Genomic DNA, 26,833 nt, shown 5'->3' with positions numbered 1-26,833 from the left:
TATAAGGTTTTGATGGAAGGCTTTGTCGTAGAAACATAAAAAAAGGCTCATTCAGACCGAAACTCAAAGAGCTATTGTCCTTTTTAATAGTTGAAAGTGATTGGAGGGCATCTATCCCCCCCCCATGCCCATAATTCCCCCAAACACATCCAATCAAAATTGTGAGATAGCCCATTTGTTCAGCGTGGTTGATTTTCAGATAGAAAATATGTTTTTGAGGAGAACACTCCTCCAAAACCCTTAAGGCAAGGGTTTTAAGTTTACCCTGGGGGCATATAAGGTTTTCATAGAAGGTGTTGTCATAGAAACTTCAAAAAAAGCTCATTCGATTGGAAATTCAAAGGGCTAGTGCCCTTTTTAATAGTCGAAAGTGGTTGGAGGGCAACTAGCCTCCCATGTCCATCATTCCCCAAGACAACTGCTATCAAAATTTTGAGATAGCCATTTCATTAAGAGTAGTTTTAAGTTCTGGAAATTAGGTCTTTGAAGATGACAACTCCCCCACAGCCCTCAGGGCAAGGGTTGTAAGTTATGTTCTGGGAGAATATAAGGTTTTGTATAAGCAACGTTGTCATGAAAACTTGAGAAAGGGCTAATTCAACTGGAAATTTGAATGGTTAGTTCTGTTTTTGATAGTTGAGTGATTCTAAGGCAACTGACACCCCTTCCATGCCCACCATTTCCCCAAACACATCCAATCAAAATTTTGATGTAGTCATTTTGTTCAACGTAGTTGAAATTTCTTGAAATTATATGTTTGAGCAGGACATTCTCTCCACAGTCTTCAGGGGCAAGGGTTGCAAGTTATGCCCTAGGAGCATATATGGTTCTTATGGAAGGAATGCTCGCATAAACTTCAGAGACAGCTCATTTGATCGGAAATTGAAAGTTCCAGTTCACTTTTTAAGCGTCAAAAGACATTGAAGGGTAACCAGCCCCCCCCCCCCCTCAAATGCATCCAATAAAAATTTTAAGATAGCTATTTTGTTAGAAATAGTTCAAAGATCATATAAAATACATTCTGGTGTTAAGCCAACTCACCAGGGCTCGAAGGCAGGCGATGTAAGTTATGCCCTGGGGGCACATATGGGTCTCATGAAAGGGATACTCGTATTTTCTTCAAAGAGGGACCATTTGATTGGAAATTGAAAGTTCTAGTTAACTTTTTGAGAGTCCAAAGAGATTGGAGGGCACCTAGCCCCCCTCCCTCCACGCGCTTTTTTCCTCAAAGGACTCTGATAAGAACTTTGAGATGTTTTTTTAAATAGTTCAAAGACCATAAAACGAAATCTCAGGGGTCAATACAGCCCCCCAGATCCCGAGGGCAGGTGTTGTCATAGCTTATAATCCTTGTCCTCAGGGCAAGGATTATAAGTTATGCCCTGGGGGAATATATGGTTTTTATTCAAGGGATGCTCGTAATAAATTCTGTGATGGCTCATTTGATTGGAAATTAAAGTTCTAGTAAAAGCTCTTTAGAGTCAAAAGACATTGGAGGACAAATAGCCCCTCCACGCCCCCATTTCCCCAAATGAATCTAATAAAATTTTTTAGATAGCCGTTAAGTTAAAAATTTCTCCAAAGTCAGATAAAAAAAAATCAGGTGTCGTTACAACCCCCCAGGGCCCGATGGCAGTTGTTGTAAGTTATGCTCTGGGGCATGTATTGTTCGTATTAAAGGGATTCTCGTATAAACTTCAGAGAGAGCTCATTTCATTGGATATTGAAAGATCCAGCTCACTTTTTAATAGTCAAAAGAGATCCGAGGGAAGCTAGCCTCCCCCAAGCTTTCTTTTTCAAAACCCATCTGATGAAAATTTTGAGATAGACATCTTGTTAAAAAAAATAGTTCAAAGGTCGGATAAGAAAAACTCCGATGTCAATACAACCCCTCGGGGCACAGGGGAAGGTGTCCTAAGTTATGCCCTAAGGGCATGTATGGTTCCTATGAAAGGGATATTCGTATAAATTTCATATAGTGCTTATTTGATTGGAAATTGAAAGTTCTAGTTCACTTTTTAAGAGTCAAGAGAGTTAAACTAGCCCCCCCCCCCCCATGTTCTTTTTTCGCCAAACCCGTCGGCTACAAATTTTGAGAGTGATTTTTGAAATTTTTCAAAAATTAGATAACAAAAACGCCCCCACAGCCCGGGAGATAGGCGTTGTAAGTGTTGTCCTGGTGGCGTATGTGGTTCTTATGAAAGGGACGCTCGTATAAACTTCAAAGAGGGCTCATTTGATTGGCAATTGAAAGTTCTAGTTCAATTTTTAAGAGTCAAACAATATACAAGGGCAACTCACCCCCCACATCCTTTTTTCCCCAAGCCCATCCGATAAAATTTTTATAATAGTCATTTCATTAAAAATAGTTTATAGGTCAGATAAGAAAAATTACTGCGTCGACAGAATCCACCAGGGCACAGAGGCAGGCGTTATGAGTAATGCTCTAGGGCTATATATAGTTATTATAGAAGGGATGCTCCTAAAGAACTTTGGAGAGGGCTCATTTGATTTGAAATTGAAAGTTCTTGTATACTTTGTAAGAATCACAAGAGATCGGAGGGCAACTAGCCCTCCCCCCTTCCTCCACGCCATAAATGTATAAGATAAAAATTTTGAGATACACATTTTGTTAAAAATATTTCAAAGTTCTAATAATAAAAAACTCCGGTGTCGACAAAACCCCGCAGGACCCGGGGGTTGGCGTTGTAAGTTATGCCCTGGGGGCATATATGATTGTTATGGAAGGGATGCTCGTATAAAATTCCTAGAGGGTTTATTTGATTGGAAATTGTTAGTTGTAATTCACTTTTTAAGAGTCAAAAACGATTGGAGGGCAGCTAGCCTCTCCCCACACTCCAACTATTTTTTTCCCAGAGGCATTTGATATAGAAGGGGTCGTCGTATAAGCTTCAAACGGGGCTCATTCGATTGAAAATCTAGATTTCTAGTGCCCTTTTTAAGAGCCAAAAGTGAGCAGAGGGCAACTGTCCCCCCAAGCCCTTTTTCCCCAAATACATCTTGATAAAAAATTTGAGGTAGCTATTTTGTTAAAAATAGTTCAAAATCATATAACAAAAACTGCTTTACGTATGGTCATTTCGTTAAAAATAGTTCAAAGATCAGATAAGAAAATCTCCTGTGTTGACACCCCCCATTGCCAGGGCAGGCGTTGTAAGTACTGCTCTGGGGGCATATATGGTTCTTATGGAAGGTATGCTCGTACAAACTTCAGAGAGGGTTCATTTGAATGGAATTAAGAATTGTAGTTCATTTTTTCAGAGTGAAAATAGATCAAAGGGCAACTAGCCCCTCTAGCCCTTCACGCCTTTGGGTGTATCGAATGGATAAACCCATCCGATAAAAATTTCAGGTTACCATTTTGTTAAAAATGGTTCAACAATCAGATATTAAAGCGCCAGGTTCGACACAACCCCCCAGGCACCAGGGATGGGCGTTGTGAGTTATACTCTGTAGATATATATGGTTCTTATAGAAGTGATACTCGTATAAACTTCAGAGAAGGCACATTTGATTGAAATTAGAAACTTCTAGTTCACTTTTAAAGATTCAACAGAGACCGAAGCTTAATCTAGGCCCCCCACACCCTTTTTACCCAAACCCATCTGCTAAAAATTTTGAGATAGGAATTTTCTTATAAATAGTTCAAACATCAGATAATAAAAACTCTGAGGTTGACACAAACCCATTTTTTCACTTTGATATTGTTACTTTGATATCAGTTTGTTACTTTGATGAATATTCGATTTTGTTTTTAAAGTTTGATTTTGAAATAAGGAATTTTTAAAAACTTGAAACTTTTTACAATGAAATATGAACAAAAATTAATTACAAAAACTTTCCGAAAAATACGTTTTTCAAAGAAAAGTAAATGCCATTTTAAACTTAAGCTCAACATATGTAACTACCTGTTAAAATTCAAACTCAAAACGACCAAAAATTACTATTAAAGAATAAATGAAACCCATAACGAACAGAAATTAAATAAACAATCATAGCAAAAACATACAACAAATAATAATATAAATGAAATAAATAGATCTTAAAGCGAGTAGTGCTTAGATTGAATATGAATATGAAGCTTAAAACGAAAAAAAAAATTTTCTTATTGAAGCATAAATGAAACTTAAAACGAATAGAAATAAAATAAACAATCAATGCAAATTAACATACAATTGATATTAATGTACATTAATAAATAAATCTTAAAACAAGTGAAACTTAAATTGAATATGCAAATCAAGCTTGAAACGAACAAAAATTACCACAAACAAGAGTTTGGGTATGACCTCTTTCTCTCACTGTAAAAGTCTAAAACCTACTTCGTCATTGGCGCTTTACTGAAAACTATACGCGTCTTGAACAGTCTTGGAAAGTATAAACAACATCAAATTGAATATTTTATGCATAATGATATTAATTGTTGAACTGATGAAAGTAATTAATGAACTGATGAAAGATCCATCAGTTCAAGAATTTATTTTACTGTAATTGTATTTTTATTTTCAAAACTGTAAGAACTGGAAAAACAAATATTTGTAATATAGTCCGTTTTTAGTTAAGCGCCAATGACACAGTAGGATTTTGGTTTTTATTTACAGCTAGGAAGGGAGACAGTATCCAAACACTTGTTTGTAGGGAAACTATATTCGCCTTTAACAACTTTAAAAAGAGCTAATTAATTAAACTGAATATTTGATGTGTAATGATATTAATTGCTAAAAGCTCATCAGTTCAAAATGTTGCTATAATTTTAATGTTTATTTTCAATATTAAGTGCAAAGAAAATATTTGTCATAAAATTGGTTTTCAGTAAAGCGCCAATGATGCAGTAAGCTTATGAATTTTACAGTGAGAGAAGGAGATCATACGTTGGAAATTGAAAGTTCTAGTTCACGAGTCAAAAGAGACTGAAGGGCACCTAACCCCTCCCCCTCCATGCCTTCTTTTCCTCAAACCCATCCAATAAGAACTCTGCGATAGTTCTTTTTAAATAGTTCAAAGACCATATAACAGAACTCAGGTGTCGTCACAACCCCCCAGGGCCCGGGGCAGGCGTTTTAAGTTATGCCCTGGGGCATATATTGTTCATATGAAAGGGATTATCGTATAAGCTTCAGAGAGGGCTTATTTGATTGGATATTGAGAGTTCGAGCTCACTTTTTAAAAGTCAAAAGAGATCCAAGGGAAGCTATCCCCCCAAGCCTTCTTTTTCAAATTCCATCAAAAGAAAATTTTGAGATAGACATCTTGTTAAAAAAAATAGTTCAAAGGTCGGAAAAGGAAAACTCCGGTGTCAATACAACTCCCCAGGGCACAGGGGATGGCGTTTTAAGTCATGCCCTAAGGGCATTTATGGTTCTTACGATAGAGATTCACGTATAAACTTCAAAGAGGGCTCATTTGATTGGAAATTGAAAGTTTTAGTTCATTTTTTAAGAGTTCCTAGTTACACTATTAAGGTTTCGAAAGAATATTAATTCCAGAACTTATCTCTATGCCTAAAGAATTTAAATTACATATCGTACACTACAAACTAAATGCTTCATCTCTTCCCCTAAGTGAAGTCATATGCATTCTCCTCTGCATCTGTTGCACTTTAAAACATCTTAAATCTATGTTGTCTGAGAGATGAATCAAGAATCAGGTTGCATTATTAAGACTTCAAAAGAATATTTATCCCCGAATTTATCGCTAAGCCTAAGGACTAGTGAAGCCATATTTAAAAATGGAATTTCTATCTCTTTAGAGTCCCGCATAATTCCTAGAGATTGAGTGATGTAATTTCTAGTTCCTGACACTAAAGACCAGAAAAGCCATATCGTTTCTTAATTCCCCTTGTGTTACATTAGAATTTCTCGTCAGATTATGTAAATCAATTTTTTTGGACTCATGTCTTCATCCAGCAATTGTTGAAAAAAAAAACATGAAATAACCATGAAAAAAAAACATTAAATAACCATCAAACAGAACAAAACCATGAAAAAACATCAACAGTGAGAGACAAAAAACATGCATAAATTATGTAAGTTTCGTATCTAATAGGTCCCTCCTACTGTTGATGTACACAACTTTTGAAAGTAGACAGCCCCTAATAAGAAATTTCTTGTCAAGTTGGGGTCTCTACCTAATCCCCCAAAATTTATTATACCATTTAAAATATATGGGGAATTTGGATCTAATTCGTGTCTAAAAGCACGTTTGAAACAGGGTTATGAAATTGATCGAAAAGAATTACAAATTCCAATTGTCTTTTGAAAACTCTCTTTGCAAAGACTCTGTTACTGAAAAGCTATTTAATGTGCTTCAACATGATATCATGTCGATTGTATGTGGTACTGTAGATTATGACAGAATTTTGCCCGCTAATTCATATATCAACACTATGAATCATAGTCCTGAGGAACTGGCAAGTATTTTAAAGGAAATTGGAAATGATCCTAGTAAATATAAAAATATTTGATTTGGAAGGAGGACTACGACGTGAGTTTAATTATGGAGCATCCTTTTTGTAAGCCATGTAAAAAATTACACACTGATAGTGAAACTAAAGTTTATGAAGATTTTAAGAAGTAGTGGGTAGATGGCAGCAAGTGTAGACAAGGACCAGTTTAAAATTTTTCGAGTAATCTGTTCTAGTTTTTCTCCTCTGTTATTGTATTAATGTATTAATGTTATTATTAATATAAAAGATCAGCATAGTTAATTATACTCTCTTACTAGGTTGCTAGCTACTGCTGCAACCCGGATAAACGGAGAGTTTTTAAGTTTCATCTCTATTGATGCTGTAGAGATATCTGAAACCCAGTAAAGAACAATCCACAGCATATACCAGAGTTACTTAGGTCCTTGATTCTCTGAGACTTGTCTCTTACTAATACAAATAAGAAAAAGCCATAGGCTTTTCTGGTTTGAATACATTTCTAAAGTAAAGATCAAACTCTAGCGGATAGTAATCCTTGTTACAGATCTAGCTGCAATCTATTAAAAGGTGAACTGCGGCCCATAGTAACCAAAAGTAAACATGTGTTTCAAAAAATTTACATTCAAGAATGAAATACAGACCTTAGTATATTCGGGTTGCAGCGGTAGCTAGCAACCTAGTAAGAGATGATCACGTCCAATACTAAGAAGTATAATGGCCCATAACTCCTAAAACTAGTGTCAGATCAAAACAACAAGTACACTTTCAGATCTGTTGAGTAGGGAAGGCCAATCAAATAATATTGAAAGGGAGGGTCTAAGGAAACTGAGTACTTCTACAGCGAGGACTGTATTTCTTTTTAAAATTATTATAATTAAATGAAGAAAACACTTCCGTTTGTTAAGAATATATTTTTTTTCAAAACAAGAGGCCAGAAGTATTTCTGGCCTCACAGGAATGAGAAAAAACAACTTTCTACTGTGTTATTTCACAGTAGAATTAAGAAAAAAAGTTTTTTCAACTGAAAGTAAGGAGCAACATTAAAACTTCCAATTATTTCGTATATGAGGTGGGTTTCCCCCTTTTCAACACCTCGCTCTTTATGCTAGAGTTTTTTTTTTCCACTATTCAAGAATGACTCCTGAAGCCCAAGGGCCGTTTAATTAGAAAGATAAGATGTTTTAAAAGTTCTAAGAAAAACTTTTGCGTAAGGAGCAAGGAATTAAGGAGGGAGAAGCCCCCATCATATGCGTAGTAATTTCCGTTTGTTTTAAGTTTTAATGTAGCTCCTTGCTTTGAGTTGAAAAAACTTGTGTTTTTTAATTTAATTTCTGATGGTTTTTAAATAATGCTGGGAAATATAGCACCCCCTCCATGGAAAATTATCTTCCCTCACGAGAAATTCTTCCACACAAAAACGTTACCCCCTTCCCCCCATCTGCCAGACCCCCCCCCCCTGAAAAACATCTGCATAGTTCCCAATAACCAATATTTTATGTAAACAATGGGCAAAGTTCAAATCTTGCGGCTCTTCCCCCAGGGACTTTGGGGGGTCAAATCACGATCTCCTACGGCCACTGGTTAGGCGCAATTACATTTGGGAAAAAAAAAATCACATCCATGATCTTTCTTCTGGCAAACAAAAACAACAAAATTCCTCATTATTGTATACAGGATATTGAAATCTCTACGCTAGGGTTCTCTGATATGCTGAATTTTTTGGTGTGATCAAACAGTTCGTGGTAACGTAAGGAGCGAAGGAGCGACCAGGCTCAATGGTAACCGAAACTCTAAAAAACAGAATTTTGATACCAATAGATACATCATAAGAATAAGATTTTAATTCTGATTTTAAATATATAAGTGTCATCAAGTTCAATTTTATCTATCAAAAGTTACGCGTCTGAGAAAATTTTGCTGATTTTTGAAAAAAGGGGGAAAGACCACTTAAAAATTTTAGAACCTTAATGAAAATCACACCATCATATTCAGCGTATCAGAGAACCCTACTGTATAGTTTTCAATCTCCTATATACAAAATTTTGGAATTTTCAATTTTTTTCAAGAATAAATAAAAAGTTTGGTTGTTTATTTTTTTTTTTTTTTTTATTTTTCTTTTTCCCAGGGGTAATCGTATCGACCCAGTGGTCCAAGAACATCGTAGGAGTGCTCATTGTTAGGGAAGTTAAAAGCTCTATTGCCCATCTTAAGTTACCAAAAAAATGGAGGACAACTAGGTCCCCTCCCACGCTCATTGTTTTCCCAAAGTCATGTGATCCAAACTTTGAAACAGCCGTTTTATTTAGCACGTTCAAAAATATTATAAGTATGTATTTTAGGATTACTTAATCCCCCGAAGTTCCCGGGAGGAGGGCTGAAAGTTATGAACTTTACCCAATGTTAACATATAGTATTGATTATTGGGAAGTATACAGTACAGACGTTTTCAGGGGAGATTTTTCCTGGTAGTGAGGGAGGGGGGGGGGTCGGGCAGGGACAAACGCAGGGAGGGGGGGCCTTCGCGCCCGGGTCCCCACGAAATCTCATGTTTTTTTTCATTTTCCCATAATTTTCTGATTTTTCTCACAGAATACTGGGTTTGAAGGATTTGCCCCCCGAAACAAATTGCCCCCCCCCCCGGAACAAATTCCTGCGTATGTGCCTGGGGTCGGGGGTTATGTAGCAGGATCTTTCCATGGAGGAAGTTTTCATGGGGGAAGGGACATTGCTAAGAAGGGGACGCCGGACTTCCCAGCATTATTTAAAAAAAGATCAGAATGTAAAAAAACAAGTTTTTCAACTGCAACAGCAGCAACATCAAAACTTTAAACGAACAGAAAATATTACATATATGATTGGGGTCACCCCCTAGTCAATATCTCATTCTTTAACCCAGAGATTTATTAGTACTTTCATAAGAGCTATTTATTCTAATTAACGGCTTTTGTGATTAAGCGGTCATTTTTAAAGAATTGGAACAAAATTCAAACTTTAGCTTAAAGAGCAAGGTATTGACTAGGGGGCGAACCCCCTAATATACATATTAAAAATATATGAATATAGAAGTTTGTTACATAAATTAATTCGTAAGTTACGTATATTTATTACTAATAAAAACGTTCGTAAATAAAATGAAACAAGTTTCAAGAAATCCATTTAACCAAATAAAAGTAAATTAATATGAAAATTTTGTTTTAATTATTCATGTACTGTGAGCCAAGATCAAAACCTGCATTTATTCAAAAACGTTCAAAAATTAAATAAAAAAACAAGTTTTTTTAACTGAAATTAAGGAGCGACACTAAAACTTAAAACGAACAGAAATTATTCCGTATATGAAAGGGACTGTCCCCTCCTCAGCGCCTCGCTCTTTACGCTAATGTTTGACTTTCTCACAACTCTATTTTTTTTTAAACAATAAAAACTTAAGCGTAAGGAGCGAGGCGTTGAGGAGGGGACAGCCCCTTTCATATACGGAATAATTTCTGTTCGTTTTAAGTTTTAATGTCGCTCCGTACTTTCAGTAAAAAAACTTGTTTTTTTATTTAATTTTCATTAAGATCACTTGGTGTTTAGGAGGTGTTTCCCCCTTTTTAAAAATTGGGTAAATGTTCTCAGGTTCGTATATTTTAATGGATAATTTTAAATTTGATTAATCTTAAATATTATAAAGAAGCATCAAAATTTGATTCTTTTAACGTATCTATTGTTATCAAAACTCTGTTTCTTAGAGTTTTCATCACTATTGAGCCTGTAAGTTATTAATTTAAAAAAAAACAAAGTTTTTCCGAGGGAAGTAAAGAGCAAAGTTGAAACTTAAAACGAACAAAAATTATTACTTTACATCCTATTTAATATATATTAATATAACCAGCATAAATAAACCAACTAATTATGTTTCCCTATGCTTTTAGAATTATACAAAACTAGCGCTTTACTGAAAACACAAAATAATATAGGACTATGCTACAGTAAAAGCAAACCAATTAAGAACCTTTTTATAGAATCAAAATATTATCAATGCCTTTTAGGATCAATCCCTTTTCAGATAAAGCAACAATCCATTTTAGGATTTTCTTTATTATTTTCCGTTTAATTTGGTGTCAATTATGCACAATGGCTCAGTCCAATGACTGGCTCTCCTTTTGGTTCTTAGAAGGACACATCATGATTAGTTTTTTTAGAAGTTCAAAGTAAGGCCATATTGATAGTATTAGGACTATAGACTAGCTTTAGAATTTGCATCATAGCTTGAAATTCACTCTTGTATAGAGAGAAATAATCGGATTTCCAGAGTTCATACTATGTCTTATTTGATCTTCATTTCAAATGATACTAAAGCATATTTCTTGCAATTTAAGACTGTATATTAGCCACTATTGGTATTATAGCTGGTGAGAGCAAAATGCTGCTTGATAAATCAATCCAATGTTTCTGTATGCTGTTCAATTACTTCGAGGTTATTAAAAAATATTTAGTTTTACGCTTATGTTTTTAAGTTAATTTTAATTGTATACTGAAAGTTACTAATGTCAAAACTGGTTTAAGACTATAAAATGCCTTATAGATTTGTTTAGTCTTGTCAGGCTAAATACTCAGTTTTGACTCTTAAATCAAAAATCCTGTTTTTTATACTTGACTTGTGTGTTTTCAGTAAAGCCCTAGTTTTGTATAATCCTAAAAGCATAGGGAAGCATAATTAGTTGGTTCTTTTTATACTAGTTATATTAATATATATTAAATGGGCTGTGAAGTAATAATTTTTGTCCGTTTTAAGTTTCAAATTCGCTCTTTACTTCCCTCGAAAAAACTTTGTTTTTAAATTAATCTTTGTTCGTTTTGATTAAAATTTTATGAAGAAACAACGCTGCCATGATCTTTTTTATTTATACAGAATAATATACTCTCGTTTTAATGTTACTTCTTAGTTTCAGTTGAAAATATTGACAAATATGACCTATGATTCAAGTCATCCTACCCCTCCAAGCCAATTTTTTATACTTCTTTCACATATATCAACCGTTTTTGGTGCAAATCCAGTTGTGTGACATTATAAAGGAAAGCTGTAACCACTTTGCATCCTATCCTACCTGGTACCATCCTACCTTTTTTATTGTTTTTTTTTATACAAACAGTTTTTCCATTTTTCTTTCCCAACTCAGCTGATCAAAAACTTGCATTTTCCCCTTAAATCAAAGAACATTATTTTTCAGCTATTCGCCGAAACGATTAATAAATAGCAGAAAACACTCCCTAGTGAATATGGAGAAAGTAGGTAATATTTAGACGTTTAGCTATTAGCACTGAAAATACTTCCTAGAATACAGTATTTCTTATGCCACATAAGAACACCGAATTTTCAACAATTCATCATTCATATTTTGAACTACCTCATATTCACGAAGTATATAAATTGAAGAAAAAATGAATTCCATGAATTCAACGACCGATTTTCAACAAAAAATGGTAAGTCTGTTATTATTTTCCTCAGGTTGTGAATGGAAAATATTTATCACAATCAGGTTGTGATAGCTTGTTCTATTCAAATATTTGATCATATTTACTAAGGCAGCTACTGATGCCATAAAGAATTGTCCCTCCTCTCTCTGAAGAAATAAAATTTCAAACAAAATATCATTCAAAACATCGAATATAATAAGAAATCACTAATATTCTAATGAAGGGAGTTTGCAGGAGAAGCAGGATTGCCGACCATGGTGATTTATCATTATTTCTAGTGATTTTTTATGTTGCCTAGTGATTTCTTTCTAGCTAGTGATTTTCGTTCTAATACTAGTGATTTTACCTAAATCTAGTGATTTTTCACGATATCAAACAGTTCGTGGTAACGAACTGTAAGTAAGGAGCGACCTGGCTCAATGGTAACCGAAACTCTAAAAAACGAAATTTTGATACCAATAGATACATTAAAAGCATCAAATTTTAATTCTGATTTAAAATATATAAGTTTCATCAAGTTTAATCTTAACTATCAAAAGTTACGTGCCTGAGAAAATTTTGCTGATTTTCGAAAAAAAGGGGAAAGACCCTCTAAAAACTATAGAAACTTAATAAAAATCACACCATCATATTCAGTGTATCAGAGAACCCTACTGTAGAGGTTTCAAGCTCCTATCTACAAAAATGAGGAATTTTGCATTTTTTGCCACGAGAAAGATCACGGGTGCGTGTTTATTTGTTTTTTTTTTCCCCCAGGGGTAATCGTATTGACCCAGTGGTCCTAGAACATTGTAAGAGGGCTCATTCGAACGAAAACTAAAAGCTCTAGCGCTCTTTTTAAGTGACCAAAAAATTGGAGGACATCTAGGCCTCCTCCCACGCTCATTTTTTTCCCAAAGTGACCCGATTAAAATTTTTAGATAGCTATTTTGTCAACATGGTCAAAAATTTAATAAATATGTCTTTAACGATGACTTAATCCGTCAAAGTTCGCAGGGGAAGGGCTGCAAGTTATGAACTTTGCCCATTGTTTACATATTGTATTGGTTATTGGAACGTATACAGACATTTTCAGGAAGAATTTTTTTCTGGTAGGGGGGGGGGGGCTGAAAAAGGGGCTTACTCGGGAGAATCTTTCCGTGAAGGATGTTTATTTGGGGTAAGGGACATTTCTATGAAGGGGGCGCCGGATTTCCAAGCATTATTTAAAATACGATCAGAAATTAAATTTAAAAAAACAAGTTTTTTCAACTGAAAGTAAGTAGCAACATTAGCACTTAAAATGAACAGAAATTATTACGTATATGAGGGGGTTCTCCCCCAAGTCAATTCCCTGTCTCTTTACGCTATAGTTTTTTTTCTATGTCAAATTTCTATGTCAGCTACATGGCTACTTGATATTCTGTTCTTGGCAAGTTTTGGTTTTTAATAATTCCGAAATCTGATACTTTTTTTCAAATTAATTTGACATTTTGTCCAAGAAAAGAAAAATAAGGAATTGTAAAAGAGAGAATGCAAAGTTAATTTTTACGTGGGTAGAAATATGAGCAAGGCTACGTGACTAGTCATATTAATTTGCTGAATTGTTTTGTGGAGAAAAGTATAAAAACCACTGTCTTGTGTTATTCTAAATCATTTCTTATTGAGACAAAATGATAAAAATTTTTTTTTTCGTAATTGTGGGGGAGCGTTTTTTTTGTTTTTTTTTTGCATATCCCATAATTTTTAAAATAAAAATGAGACATTATTATTGTATTATATTAATATTTCATGGGTAATAAATACAATACAGTTGTTTTTTTTCTGAAAATCAATTTATATTTTGGGCTTCATCCTCAAAGTGGAGCAGCACAAAAAAAAGCTTAGTTTCATGATATGGGGGATAACATAAATAGGCAATACTATAGTGTTGCCTATGGGGGGGGCTATAGTTTTCAATGTATTATGTTTTTTTTTACCAGAGGCACTTTGTCACAAAGGGTTTCATCATATAAACTACGGAGGGGCTCAATTCATTAGAAATCAAAATGTCTAGTGCCCTTTAACCTAAGCTTTAAGGGGTGTAAAATGATCAGAGGGCATCCAGCTTACTCCCCTTCAACGCCCTTTTCTCTCAAATGCATCCAATCAAACTTTTGATATTGCCATTTTGTTCAAAATAGTTTAAAAGTCAAGCAACTATGCAAATAAATTTAAAATAACAATATATTTTACCATTAATTTTTTATTTATCTAGAATTAATTTTACTTATTGTAATTTTATTGACCTCTTAGAATACAACTAAATTTTTACTATTTTCTTTAAATATTATTTTTCCCTTAAAAGCAAATACAAATATTTTAGGTTAAAAAATTTTTTAAACACTTTCCCAACAGAAAACATTTTTGGTTTTCTAACATGATAGGTTGTTTTTTTTCTTGTTTTATTTTAGAAATGGTTTTGAGCGTTCAGTTACTATGGAATTTAATTCGCTCTTTTTATTGGATTAAATAAAAAAAAAACTAGTTTTTTAAACTGAAAGTAAGGAGCGACAGTAAAACTTAAAACGAACAGAAATTATTCCGTATATAAAAGGGACTTTCCCCTCCTCAACGCATCGCTTTTTACGCTAAAGTTTTTTATTGTTTTAAAAAATAAAGTTGTGAGACAGAGTCAAACTTTAGCGTAAAGAGCGTGGCGTTGAGTAGGGGACAGCCCTTTTCATATACGGAATAATTTCTGTTTGTTTTAAGTTTTAATGTCGCTCCTTACTTTCAGTTTAAAGAACTATTTTTTTTTAATTTAATAGCGCGTAGATTCATGATTCAATAGAATAAATGATACAACAAGCTAACTATTAAAAAAAAAAAAAAAAATAGTGATACACTACAGTTCCTAATATGTTCCAGATTAGCGATTATGCAAATATACCGCCTTTGAAAGCACGTAGAAGTGGGAAGCAACTTTCTCATGAGTCATTAAGCATGTCACTATGATGTTCTGGTAAATCCCTAGCCCTGGAAAAAAAAGGAAAAAAAGGGAGACACATCATTGCTACCCATGCAAAAAAGTAATTTTCATTGGTGTTCAATGTGAGGGAACTGTACTTATCCTTAAAAAGGTTTTCGACCATGCTGATTCCAATGGTGCACTTTTTATTTCGATTTGACACCATTTTCAAGGGGTTTCAGGCTCTTTCTCGAAATAACCATAAATTTTTTTTCGCAATAAGCTTTTACTTCTATCACAAACCAAAATAATAGTTACCGTTCCTAAATGTTAAAAAGTTCATAGTGAATTCTTCGAACGGACTAATGAGACTTACTAAGGGGGCTGGGAGGGGGAGTATATGGGGGGAATCCCTTGTAAATATCCAATTAAGGGTTTTGGACCATAATTATTACAATGGTACCGTTTTATACTTCGAAGCTTTTCAGCTTAAGAAGTGGCACAAAAGGTGCCATTTTTTGTACTATTTGGCACTTACGGATGGCAAAACTGATTAAAATCACGTAGAATTGAGTAATAACTTTCAAATCAACCATTAAACATCTCTCTAAGAAGTTCTGGCAGTCCACCATCCCCTAGCTTATCCACTTAAGACATGGCATCAATAGTGCCATTTATAGTGCCATTTGGCAGTTGCAGGTGGTTGAATTCATAAATAAAACGTAGATATGAGAAATAGCTTTAATGTGAGCTATTAAACATCTGTATAAGATGTTTTTGTAGCCCACTGGCCGCACCCCTTGATAAATGGCACAAAATGTGCCATGTCTATGCCATATGGCACTTGCACATAGTGGAATTTATAAAAAACACGTAGATGTGAGAAACAACTTTCTAATGAGCCATTAAGTATCTCTCTACGATGTTCTGGTAAACCGCTAGCCCTGGAAAGAAAAAGAAAAAAAAGGGAGACAGATCAGTGCTACCCATGCAAAAAGGTCTATTTCATTGGTATTCATGGTGGGGGACTGTAATCATCCAACATCAAGTTTTTAACCATACTGATCCCAAAGGTGCACTTTTTATTTCGATTCGACGCCATTTTCAAGGGTATTCAGGCTCATTTTCTAAATAACCATAAATTTCTTTTCGCAATAAACTTTTACTTCTAAGATTAACCTAAACAATAGTTACCATTCCTGATTCAGTGTTTAATGGCAATTTTTTCTCACTAGACAGTTTTTTTTTAAAGACACGTTTTTCAACTTTGATTACTATGGGCTATGGTTCACTCTTTACTAGGTTGCAGCTGCCGTTGCATTCATGATTAAATTTGCCCATTGTTTACGTATAGTATTTGTTATTGGGAAGCATTCAGGCATTTTTTTTGGGAGGGGGTGCTTGGGGTGGATTTCAATGGGGAAAATTTTCCTTGGGGAGGGAGATTTTCGGGGGGGGGGGTGAATATCCTAGGGGATATGTTACACTGGGGGATTTGACAGAATTACTATACAAAATTCTTTTTAATTGTCTTACATTCTCTTTGCCAAATTTTTCACGTGGAGATGTTCCGGGGAATTATCTAGGGGCTGTTTTACGCGTGTTTTGTTTTCTGGGAAATAATTTCGACGGAGGAGGGTATTTCTGGAGATATCGAGGAACTGATTAGAGATTAAAGTCTTATTCCAATGAATGAATGCTAAGGAGAATTTTTCAGGCTGAATCGTCCGCAAGCAGTTTTAAAGGAAAAGGAGATTCTAAGCGAGGATGGACCTGTCTTGAGGGAATTTGACCGGGGGGACACTCTACGTTGGATAAAATTTCCATGCAGGAGTTTTCTGTGAGGGGGAGGGGTGAGCCAGAGGGTGAGCCAGATTTACCGGTATTATTTGAAAAACGAACTGAAATCATCCTATATATGAAGGGATACCCCTCCTCAATACCTTACTCTTTACTTTAAAGTTCGACTGTATGCTAAAACTGACAAATGGGTACCATTTAATTACAATCGGAAGTTGTTTTTTTTTTATTGCTAACAGCTTTAGCGTAAATAGCAAGGTATTAAGAAGGTTCAACCCTTCATATACGGAATAAATCTGCCAAAGTTAATATACAAATTTTCTTTTAATTTTTCATGTACGGTGAGCCAAATTTGAACCAGTTTTGGTTGAAAGACGTTCAAAAATTAAATAAAAATATAAATTTTTTGACTGAAAGTAAGGAGCGACGTTAAATCTTAAAACGAATAGAAATTATTCCTTAGATGAAAGGGCTGTTACTTTTTCAGCGCCTCACTCTTTACGCTAAAGATTTTATTGTTTTAAAAAGTAAAGTTGTGAAAAAGAGTCGAACTTTAGCGTAAAAAGTGAGGCGTTGAGGACGGGACAGCCCTTTTGATATACGGAATAATTTCTGTTCGTTGTACGTTTTAATGTCGCTCCTTACTTTCAGTTAGAAAAATTTATTTATAATTTATTTAATTTTAGTAGAGCGTGAATGACACTAGTGCTTTAATTGAAGAGCAAGGGGAACGCCTTTCAAATTCATATAACTCGTAATTTCTTTTCATTTACAGCTTTAATTGAATACCATTTTCATTTTGGGTATATTATAAGCTCGTCATGGGTTCGTTTTTTATAAAGTCTAGTATCTGTTTCTTTTAACTATAATATCTGTTTGTTTTATATCTATTTTTTTAACTATAATTGGGGTACAGGGGGGAAGACATCCCAGTTCATATGTCTAGTAATTTCTTTTCGTTTCATTTTTTTAACAAGTCTAATTTCTGTTTCTTATAACTTTAATATCTAGTTTTTTAAGCTATACTTGGGGCAGAAGAGATACGACATTCCAGTTCATATATTTTTTAATTTCTGTTCGTTTTCAGTTTGAGTTGAATATCATTTTTATTTTTGATACATTATAAGTTCGTTATTGATTTAATTTCTTATTAAGTCTAATACCTTCTCTATTAGCTTTTAGTTCATTAGAATTTCTGGTTTTTCTTCTTCTTTTTTTGATGTAAAAAAGAAAGATACGTATCAAATTAGCTGAATATAAAACCGAAGTCTGGGAGGGGCAACCACCCCCTGCCCCGTAGCAAATTACGTCTAAGATCCTGGGCCCAAAGTTGTTTTAGTATATTAATGATCTTTTTGGAACAAAAATGTGCATTCCAAAGTTTCTGTTTCTGTTTGTGTGGTCCCATCCGTGCTAGTGAACCCAAGTTCCCGTGAAATTCCGATAAGGGCATATCCAGGATTTTTGTTTCGGGGAGGGGGTAAAAAATGTGAATAATCCTGATGTTTCCGTGAGCTTAGTTCTATGAATATATTTACCAATTATTGATTAAGATTTTCTCAAAATGACTTTTCTTACTGAAAAAAAATAGTTAAGCAAAATCTTAGTCTTAAAAAAAAAAAAAAAATAGTCGACCAGCTTGTTTTTGACAAAAATTGACAAGAATTTGACAAGCTTGTTTTTGACGAAAATTGTCAAAAACATTTCCTGAAATCTGATAATTAAAAAACTACTGTAAGTGATTTAATTGTCCATTTTTTTATTTTTTAGTGAGATATATAAGGTTTAACTCTGAAATATATGCAAAGTTTGAATTCTAGCCACAATGAAGACGGATACATTTTCTTCTATGCTAGCTATTAATTTGCATGAGTTCTTGATCAACCTTTTTTGATCATTGTATTTTTTTTCCCTGTATAAGTTTCAATCTTTTCTTCCCCAAATATTGGAAGAAAGTACCTCGAAGTGCATGTAATAATTCTATTAAGTATCCATATCCTTTAACTTCACCTTATATTTGAATCCTTCGTCATTTTACTCACTAATTCTTCTTATTATTTTTTTTAAACGTACTAAATTTTGCAAGGATCTTTAAGGCAGATCAAATAAATAGTCAATAATATTCTTGAGAAATTTTCTTAAAAAGTAAATCTACGCTTCTAGTGATACTTTTCTTCTTAGATTTTCCAATCGAAGAATCTCTGCTTTTTTAAATTTTCACCGTAAATACGTACGAAGAACTTTCTTCGGGGCTCCATTACAAAAAATATTTGAAGATATCTAGAAACTCACAGAAATTAGAATTCCAAGCAAAAGCTTAGTCGTAAAAAAAAAATTGTCGACAAGCATTCAAAAACATTTCCTGGAATCTGATTACTGTACGCGATTTAATTGTCCATTGTTTAATTTTTAGTAAGAAATAAAGGTTTAACTCTGAAATGTGTGCACAGTTTGAATTCTAGCCACAATGAAGACGGATACATTTTCTTCTATGCTAGCTATTAATTTGCGTGAGTTCTTGATAACACCTTTTTTGATCATTGTATTTTTTTTCCTGTATAAGTTTCAATCTTTTCTTCCCCAAATATTGGAAGAAAATACCTTGAAGTGCATGTAATAATTCTATTAAGTATCCATATCCTTTAACTTCACCTTATATTTGAATCCTTCGTCATTTTACTCACTAATTCTTCTTATTATTTTTTTTAAACGTACTAAATTTTGCAAGGATCTTTAAGGCAGATCAAATAAATAGTCAATAATATTCTTGAGAAATTTTCTTAAAAAGTAAATCTACACTTCTAGCGATACTTCTCTTCTTAGATTTTCCAATCGAAGAATCTCTGCTTTTTTAAATTTTCACCGCAGTTTCGTATGAAGAAGTTTCTTCGGGGCCAAAATATAAAAAATATTTGAAGATATCTTGAAACACACAAAAATTAGAATTCCAAGGAATGCCCGAACCTGAGCCATCTCCCCTCTGCTTATATCCCGTTTACATTGCTTTATTAGCGAAAAATACTTTATAATAATGTAATGTAAAACATCGAATATTGCTTTTCTTAAGGACGTTCGATATCAAAGATGTCATTTTGTAGCGCTCGGAGTCAGCTGAAAGTCTCAAAGACAAAGAGCCCATTAGTAAATTTACCCAGCACTTCATGTAATGTGCATTGTCAGTTTAATATACATATACTGAAATTTAGTACTCAAAATGTTAATATTATTTGATTTATTAAAATTATAAAAGTAAAAAAATTTATATTTTTTCAGTAAAGTGCTAATTTTGTTCTGGCCTTGGGAAGGCAAAGGGGTTTTGCACCCAACTTATGTTAATTTCTGCTCATTTTGAGTTTGACTCGGTTAGTTATTATAATTTCTACTCGTTTTGGGTTTCATTTATTTTTCAATGCTGATCTATGGTAGTTTCCCGCTTGGTAGGTTATTTGATTTTACTTTTCCTCATTTTTTGTTTAATGGAGCTCTTTACTTTTCTTTGAAACCCTTATTTTGTGGAAAAAGTTTTTTTAATAAATTTTACAGGAAAAGGAGATTCTGAGCGAGGATGGATCTGTCTTAAGGGAATTTGACGGGGGGTGCACTCTACGTTGGGTAAAATTTCCATGGAAGAGTTTTCTGTGAGGGGGAGGGGTATATTTCACAGAGGGTGTGCAAGATTCACCGGTACTATTTGAAAAACGAACTGAAATTATCCTATATATGAAGGGATGCCCCTCCTCAATACCTTACTCTTTACTTTAATGTTCGACTGTGTGCTAAAACTGATAAACGGGTGCCATTTAATTAGCATAGGAAGTTTTTTTTTTTAAATTGCTAACAGCTTTAGCGTAAATAGCAAGGTATTAAGAAGGTTCAACCTTTCATATACGGAATAAATCTGCCGAAGTTAATATGCAATTTTTTTTTTTTTTTTTTCATGTACGGTAAACAAAATTTGAACCAGTTTTGGTTTGAAAGACGTTCAAAAATTAATTAAAATATAAATGTTTTAACTGAAAGTAAGGAGCGACGTTAAACCTTAAAACGAATAGAAATTATTCCATATATGAAAGGGTTGTCCCCTTTTCAACTCCTCACTCTTTACGCTAAAGATTTTATTGTTTTAAAAAAGTAAAGTTGTGAAAAAGAGTCAAACTTTAGCGTAAAGAGTGAGACGTTAAGGAGGGGACAACCCTTTCATATACGGAATAATTTCTGCTCGTTTTAAGTTTTAATGTCGGTCCTTACTTTCAGTTAGAAAAACTTGCTTAATTTATTTAATTTCAGTAGAGCGTGAATGACACTAGTGCTTTAATTAAAGAGCAAGGGGGACCAATTCCAAGTTCATGTATCTCGTAATTTCTTTTCATTTACAGCTTTAATTGAATACCAATTTCATTTTGGGTATATTATAAGCTCGTCGTGGGTTTCGTTTTTTATTTAGTCTAATATCTGTTTCTTTTAACTTTAATATCTGTTTTTTTATATCTATTTTTTTAACTATAATTGGGGTACAGGGGGGACGACATCCCAGTTCATACGTCCAGTAATTCCTTTTCGTTTTATTTTTTTAACAAGTCTAATTTCTGTTTCTTTTAACTTTAATATCTAGTTTTTTAAGCTATACTTGGGGCAGAAGGGAAACGACATTCCAGTTCATATATTCGTATTTTGTAATTTCTGTTTGTTTTCATTTTGAGTTATAATATCAGTTTTATTTTTGGTACATTAAAAGTTCGTTATTGGTTTAATTTCTTACTAAGTCTAATACCTATTTGCTTTTAGTTTATTTGCTATTTGCTTTTTGTTTTTTGCAAATGTCACTATTTGCTTTTAGTTAATTAGAATTTCTGTTGTTTTTTTTTTCGCTCTGCTCAAGACATAGCTTCGCTACTTACTTTCGTTAAGAAAATTGTTTTTTTTTCATTTGATGTAAAAAAGAAAGATACGTATTAATTTAGCTGAATATAAAACCGAGGTCTGGGAGGGGCAACTGCCCCCTGCCCGGTAGCAAATTACATCCCAGATCCTGGGCCCAAAGTTGTTTTAGTATATTAATGATCTTTTTGGAACAAAATGTGCATTCCAAAGTTTTTGTTGCCGTTTGTGTGGCCCCATCCGTGCTAGTGAACCCAAGTTCCCGAGAAATTTCATTAAGGGCATATCCAGGATTTTTGTTTCGGGGAGGGGGTAAAAAATGTGAATAATCCTGATGTTTCCGTGAGCTTAGTTCTATGAATATATTTACCAATTATTGATTAAGATTGTCTCCAAATGACTTTTCTTAAAGAAAAAAAATAGTTAAGCAAAAGCTTAGTCGTAAAAAAAAATTGTCGACAAGCATTCAAAAACATTTCCTGGAATCTGATTACTGTACACGATTTAATTGTCCATTGTTTAATTTTTAGTGAGATATATAAGGTTTAACTCTGAAATGTATGCACAGTTTGAATTCTATCCACAATGAAGACGGATACAATTTTTTCCATGCTAGCTATTAATTTGCGTGAGTTCTTGATAACACCTTTTTTAATCATTGTATTTTTTCCTGTATAAGTTTCAATCTTTTCTTCCCCAAATATTGGAAGAAAATACCTTGAAGTGCATGTAATAATTCTATTAAGTATCCATATCCTTTAACTTCACCTCATATTTAAATCCTTCGTCATTTTACTCACTAATTCTTCTTATTATTTTTTTTAAACGTACTAAATTTTGCAAGGATCTTTAAGGCAAATCAAGTAAATAGTCAATAGTATTCTTGAAAAATTTTCTTAAAAAGTAAATCTACACTTCCAACGATACTTCTCTTAGATTTTCCAATCGAAGAATCTCTGCTTTTTTAAATTTTCACCGCAGGTACGTACGAAGAAGTTTCTTCGGGGCCAAAATATAAAAAAGATTTGAAGATATCTTTACAAAGCTAACGAAAGGCTAGTTTAAAACAAAGGAAACCTATTATATTTTATTAATTGTTAACCAAAACGCTGTCTAATCAGTGAACGTGCAGCATAAATAATGTGCATCTTTTGTAAGAGTCTGCCGAATCAATTTTGAATAGTTTGGCCACACAAAATATAAAAGCTTGTAAAGGACAAAATAGGGTGAATCTTTAAGGTTTCAAAGAACCTTACAACATTTAAGCACAAATCCTCTTAAAATTATTAACTGACAATAAAAACTCGCTTACTTAACACAGTTGAATGTTGAGACAACAATTCATTTATCACACATATTTTCTTTTGGTTCCTAAGAAGAAAAATTGACTTCATAGAACAACCTTTTAGCGTAACGAATGCACTTCAGCAGAACTTGATTTGAAACTCCACAAAAGTACCGAACTAATTTTGTATGGTCATATACATTTACACCCATGTACATACCCTCTTTCCAAGCCCCCTCTCCTTAACAGAAATAATGCAGATTTTCATCTCTGAGATATTTAAGTAAGTGTTTAAATATCACTTGCTTAAGCTGCATTTCCTTTTCATTTGGGCATTCCTTGACAGTTTTCGTGGTTTTTTTTTAATGATATGTTCTTACACCGAGTTTCAAAATGTCGCTTTGGGGCTTGTGATAGGGATTTTTTAAATAAATCTTTTATCTTCATTTTGTTATCAATTGTCTGTTGTGTTTCAGTAGATGCAACTTGTATTTTCAGCTTTTTGAAGAGGTGCCAATGTGGGAGGGGGGGGGGGGGGAATAAGTGGTAATAGCTCCTATTAACTTCTTCCCCTCCTTGGTCTTGGTATATTAATTGAAAAAATTTCTTTTTTTGCACTTCAGCTAAAAAAAAAAAATTCGGGTTAAATAAAAGCAAGAAACAAAAGACAACTACAAAAATAGGCCAATAATTCAAAAAAATACTTAAAAAGATTCGACATAAAAAACATAAAACAAAATGCCTCTTTTGTATTTTGGTTGAAAAAGGCAATAAATTGCCTTACTAAATTTAAAACACACGTTTTGCCACCCCACATTCCAATTTTTGTGAATTTACACCCCCTGACAAACAAAATTTCATCACAAATGAGGTTATATTTAAATTCACCAAATTTTCTTATGGAAAAACAAAAAATCTTGCACATTTATGTCAAATCTTTTTAGGCCTACCTTATTTCAAAGTATTGACCTTTTTTTGTTTATGTAAATTTTCTTTTGTTTTATCCTAAAATATGAGTTGAGTTTGTGATAGATTTTTTTAAACAGATTCCTAAATATAAACACGTACTTTCCTTATAAGGAAGTAGCAATATTTTTTTCCCCACCATCTCACTCTTTTTAGTCATACGACAGACTACCATTTTCAATCAGCGGTATTTTTCTGTTTTAGTTGTGATTACTTCAAGCTCTGGACGTCCAACAAATAATGGGGAAGAAGACTGGGAAGGCATGGCCAGGGAACTCGCATCTGATCTTTTCTATTATACGGACGAACTTATCGAGTGCGAGGATAATCTTCACGAGTGTAGTAAAAAAAGGTACAATGAAAGTCAAGAGCTGGCAGTTTTGCATGAACAAATGGACGAAGCCAACAAAATAAATGCAGCTTTGGAAAAAGCCAAGGCAACTTTGGAGGCTGAAAAGGCAGATATGACCAAGGAGATCAAGTTGATTGAAACATCTAAAGCTGAGACGGATGAAAAGAGAAAACAACTCGAGTCACAGCTATCTACTGGGGAAAAAGAGCTTGCTCTTGCCGTGGCTAAGTTTGATGAGGAAGCTGCCATGAGAAATAAGTCCCAGAAACAACTTCGTGAGCAAGAGTCTCAACTTGCTGTGATCACTGAGAACTTAAAAGTGGAAAAAGCTGTTCGGCAAAAGGCTGAACAAAATGTTGATGACATAAATCAAGAATTACAGACTATTAAGAAAAAACTCCTTGACTCTTTGAACGCAACTGCTGCGCAGCAAGAGCTGACAAATAAGTACGAAAAGGAATTAGAATCAATGAAAAAGACCCTTGAGGAAGAGTCTGGTCATCACGAGAGCCAGTTAATGGAAATAAGGAACAAACAAAGTCAAGAGCTGGCAGTTTTGCATGAACAAATGGACGAAGCCAACAAAATAAATGCAGCTTTGGAAAAAGCCAAGGCAACTTTGGAGGCTGAAAATGCAGATATGACCAAGGATATCAAGTTGATTGAAACATCTAAAGCTGAGACGGATGAAAAGAGAAAACAACTCGAGTCACAGCTATCTACTGGGGAAAAAGAGCTTGCTCTTGCCGTGGCTAAGTTTGATGAGGAAGCTGCCATGAGAAATAAGTCCCAGAAACAACTTCGTGAGCAAGAGTCTCAACTTGCTGTGATCACTGAGAACTTAAAAGTGGAAAAAGCTGTTCGGCAAAAGGCTGAACAAAATGTTGATGACATAAATCAAGAATTACAGACTATTAAGAAAAAACTCCTTGACTCTTTGAACGCAACTGCTGCGCAGCAAGAGCTGACAAATAAGTACGAAAAGGAATTAGAATCAATGAAAAAGACCCTTGAGGAAGAGTCTGGTCATCACGAGAGCCAGTTAATGGAAATAAGGAACAAACAAAGTCAAGAGCTGGCAGTTTTGCATGAACAAATGGACGAAGCCAACAAAATAAATGCAGCTTTGGAAAAAGCCAAGGCAACTTTGGAGGCTGAAAAGGCAGATATGGCCACGGAGATCAAGTTGATTGAAACATCTAAAGCTGAGACGGATGAAAAGATAAAACAACTCGAGTCACAGCTATCTACTGGGGAAAAAGAGCTTGCTCTTGCCGTGGCTAAGTTTGATGAGGAAGCTGCCATGAGAAATAAGTCCCAGAAACAACTTCGTGAGCAAGAGTCTCAACTTGCTGTGATCACTGAGAACTTAAAAGTGGAAAAAGCTGTTCGGCAAAAGGCTGAACAAAATGTTGATGACATAAATCAAGAATTACAGACTATTAAGAAAAAACTCCTTGACTCTTTGAACGCAACTGCTGCGCAGCAAGAGCTGACAAATAAGTACGAAAAGGAATTAGAATCAATGAAAAAGACCCTTGAGGAAGAGTCTGGTCATCACGAGAGCCAGTTAATGGAAATAAGGAACAAACAAAGTCAAGAGCTGGCAGTTCTGCATGAACAAATGGACGAAGCCAACAAAATAAATGCAGCTTTGGAAAAAGCCAAGGCAACTTTGGAGGCTGAAAATGCAGATATGACCAAGGAGATCAAGTTGATTGAAACATCCAACGCTGTGACGGATGAAAAGAGAAAACAACTCGAGTCACAGTTGCAAATCATTAGAAAAGCCTTGTTATATTGACTTTTAATAGCATTTATTTAAGATTACTTATTTTTCAACTTAAGGCCTTTATATATACCAATATATCTTCTTTTGACGTTTAAACAATGCTTTTTATTTATGGACTGGTTTAGTTCGGTTTTGATTTATAGATTCCGGTGCTAGATTTTAGATTCTGGATCATATGAAGATTTGTTTTTCTTTGCCATAACTTTTTCCTTTACTGTTACTATTTTTGCAACACCCCCCTTTTTATGTGAGTTGGTACAATTGATTGGCATAAATGATATTCAGCCGGTAGCTTTTTCGGTAATTTACGGTAATTTTCATTTACGGTAATTTAGGCTACATGGACTCACTGCTTATCATACCAGAGCAATCCATCACTTGCCTAAGTATATGGTTATATTGGTAAAAAAAAAAAAAAAAAAAAAAAAAAAAAAAAAAAAAAAAAAAAATCAATTTTTAGTTAGAATCAGATTTAGCCCCTTCGTCCTTTTTTTGCAATGGTACCTGAAGCCCTGACTCTTTTCATGTAAATCAGTATCTGCTCGTCTCCAAGAATCCATGGGGAACTTTCTTGGGCCCACTTGTTACCATATTATGTTTTCAGAATTACACGTAACTTTTCCGTTTTAAGTTTGTTCCGTCTGCCCGTCTTCATGATTTCTATTACACTATTTTCAACATTGATGAGACTTTGCTTCCTACACTCTTGTTTGATTTTGTTTCCATCCCATGATACTTTACAAATCACCCCTGGGGAAAAGAAAGAAAGAAATAAAGAAAGAAAAAAAAGCATGCATCCGTAATGCTTCTTCTGGCAAAAAATACAAAATTCCACATTTTTGCAGATAGGGGCTTGACAACTCTACAGTAGGGTTCTCTGATACGCTGAATCTCATGGTGTAATTTGCACTATGATTCTATTACTT

At 34.1% G+C, this 26,833-nt stretch overlaps 1 protein-coding gene across 7 annotated transcripts in view; it reads left to right on the top strand.

The window, feature by feature from the left end:
• LOC148944188 (uncharacterized) overlaps positions 1 to 26,833 on the top strand; it is a 147,525-nt gene that overhangs the window by 79,495 nt on the left and 41,197 nt on the right. Inside the window, exons 1-2 of one of the 7 annotated variants that reach the window (XM_089099738.1) lie at positions 19,045 to 19,144; positions 23,968 to 26,145. The exons of 4 other annotated variants lie outside the window; for them this stretch is intronic. In XM_089099738.1, the coding sequence (XP_088955864.1) occupies positions 19,102 to 19,144; positions 23,968 to 25,919 (1,995 nt within the window). In that variant the 5' untranslated portion in view covers positions 19,045 to 19,101 and the 3' untranslated portion in view covers positions 25,920 to 26,145. Of the gene's footprint in view, positions 1 to 19,044; positions 19,145 to 23,967; positions 26,146 to 26,833 lie in introns of those variants that run through there. 2 more of the 7 variants (XM_089099740.1, XM_089099739.1) reach the window with 2 other exon arrangements.

This window comes from Artemia sp. Qi Xiang Cuo, chromosome 14 (genome assembly GCF_049724085.1).
Source record: "Artemia sp. Qi Xiang Cuo chromosome 14, ASM4972408v1, whole genome shotgun sequence".
Classification (NCBI taxonomy): Eukaryota; Metazoa; Arthropoda; class Branchiopoda; order Anostraca; family Artemiidae; genus Artemia; species Artemia sp. Qi Xiang Cuo.
This window is presented reverse-complemented; position numbering and strand designations above follow the sequence as displayed.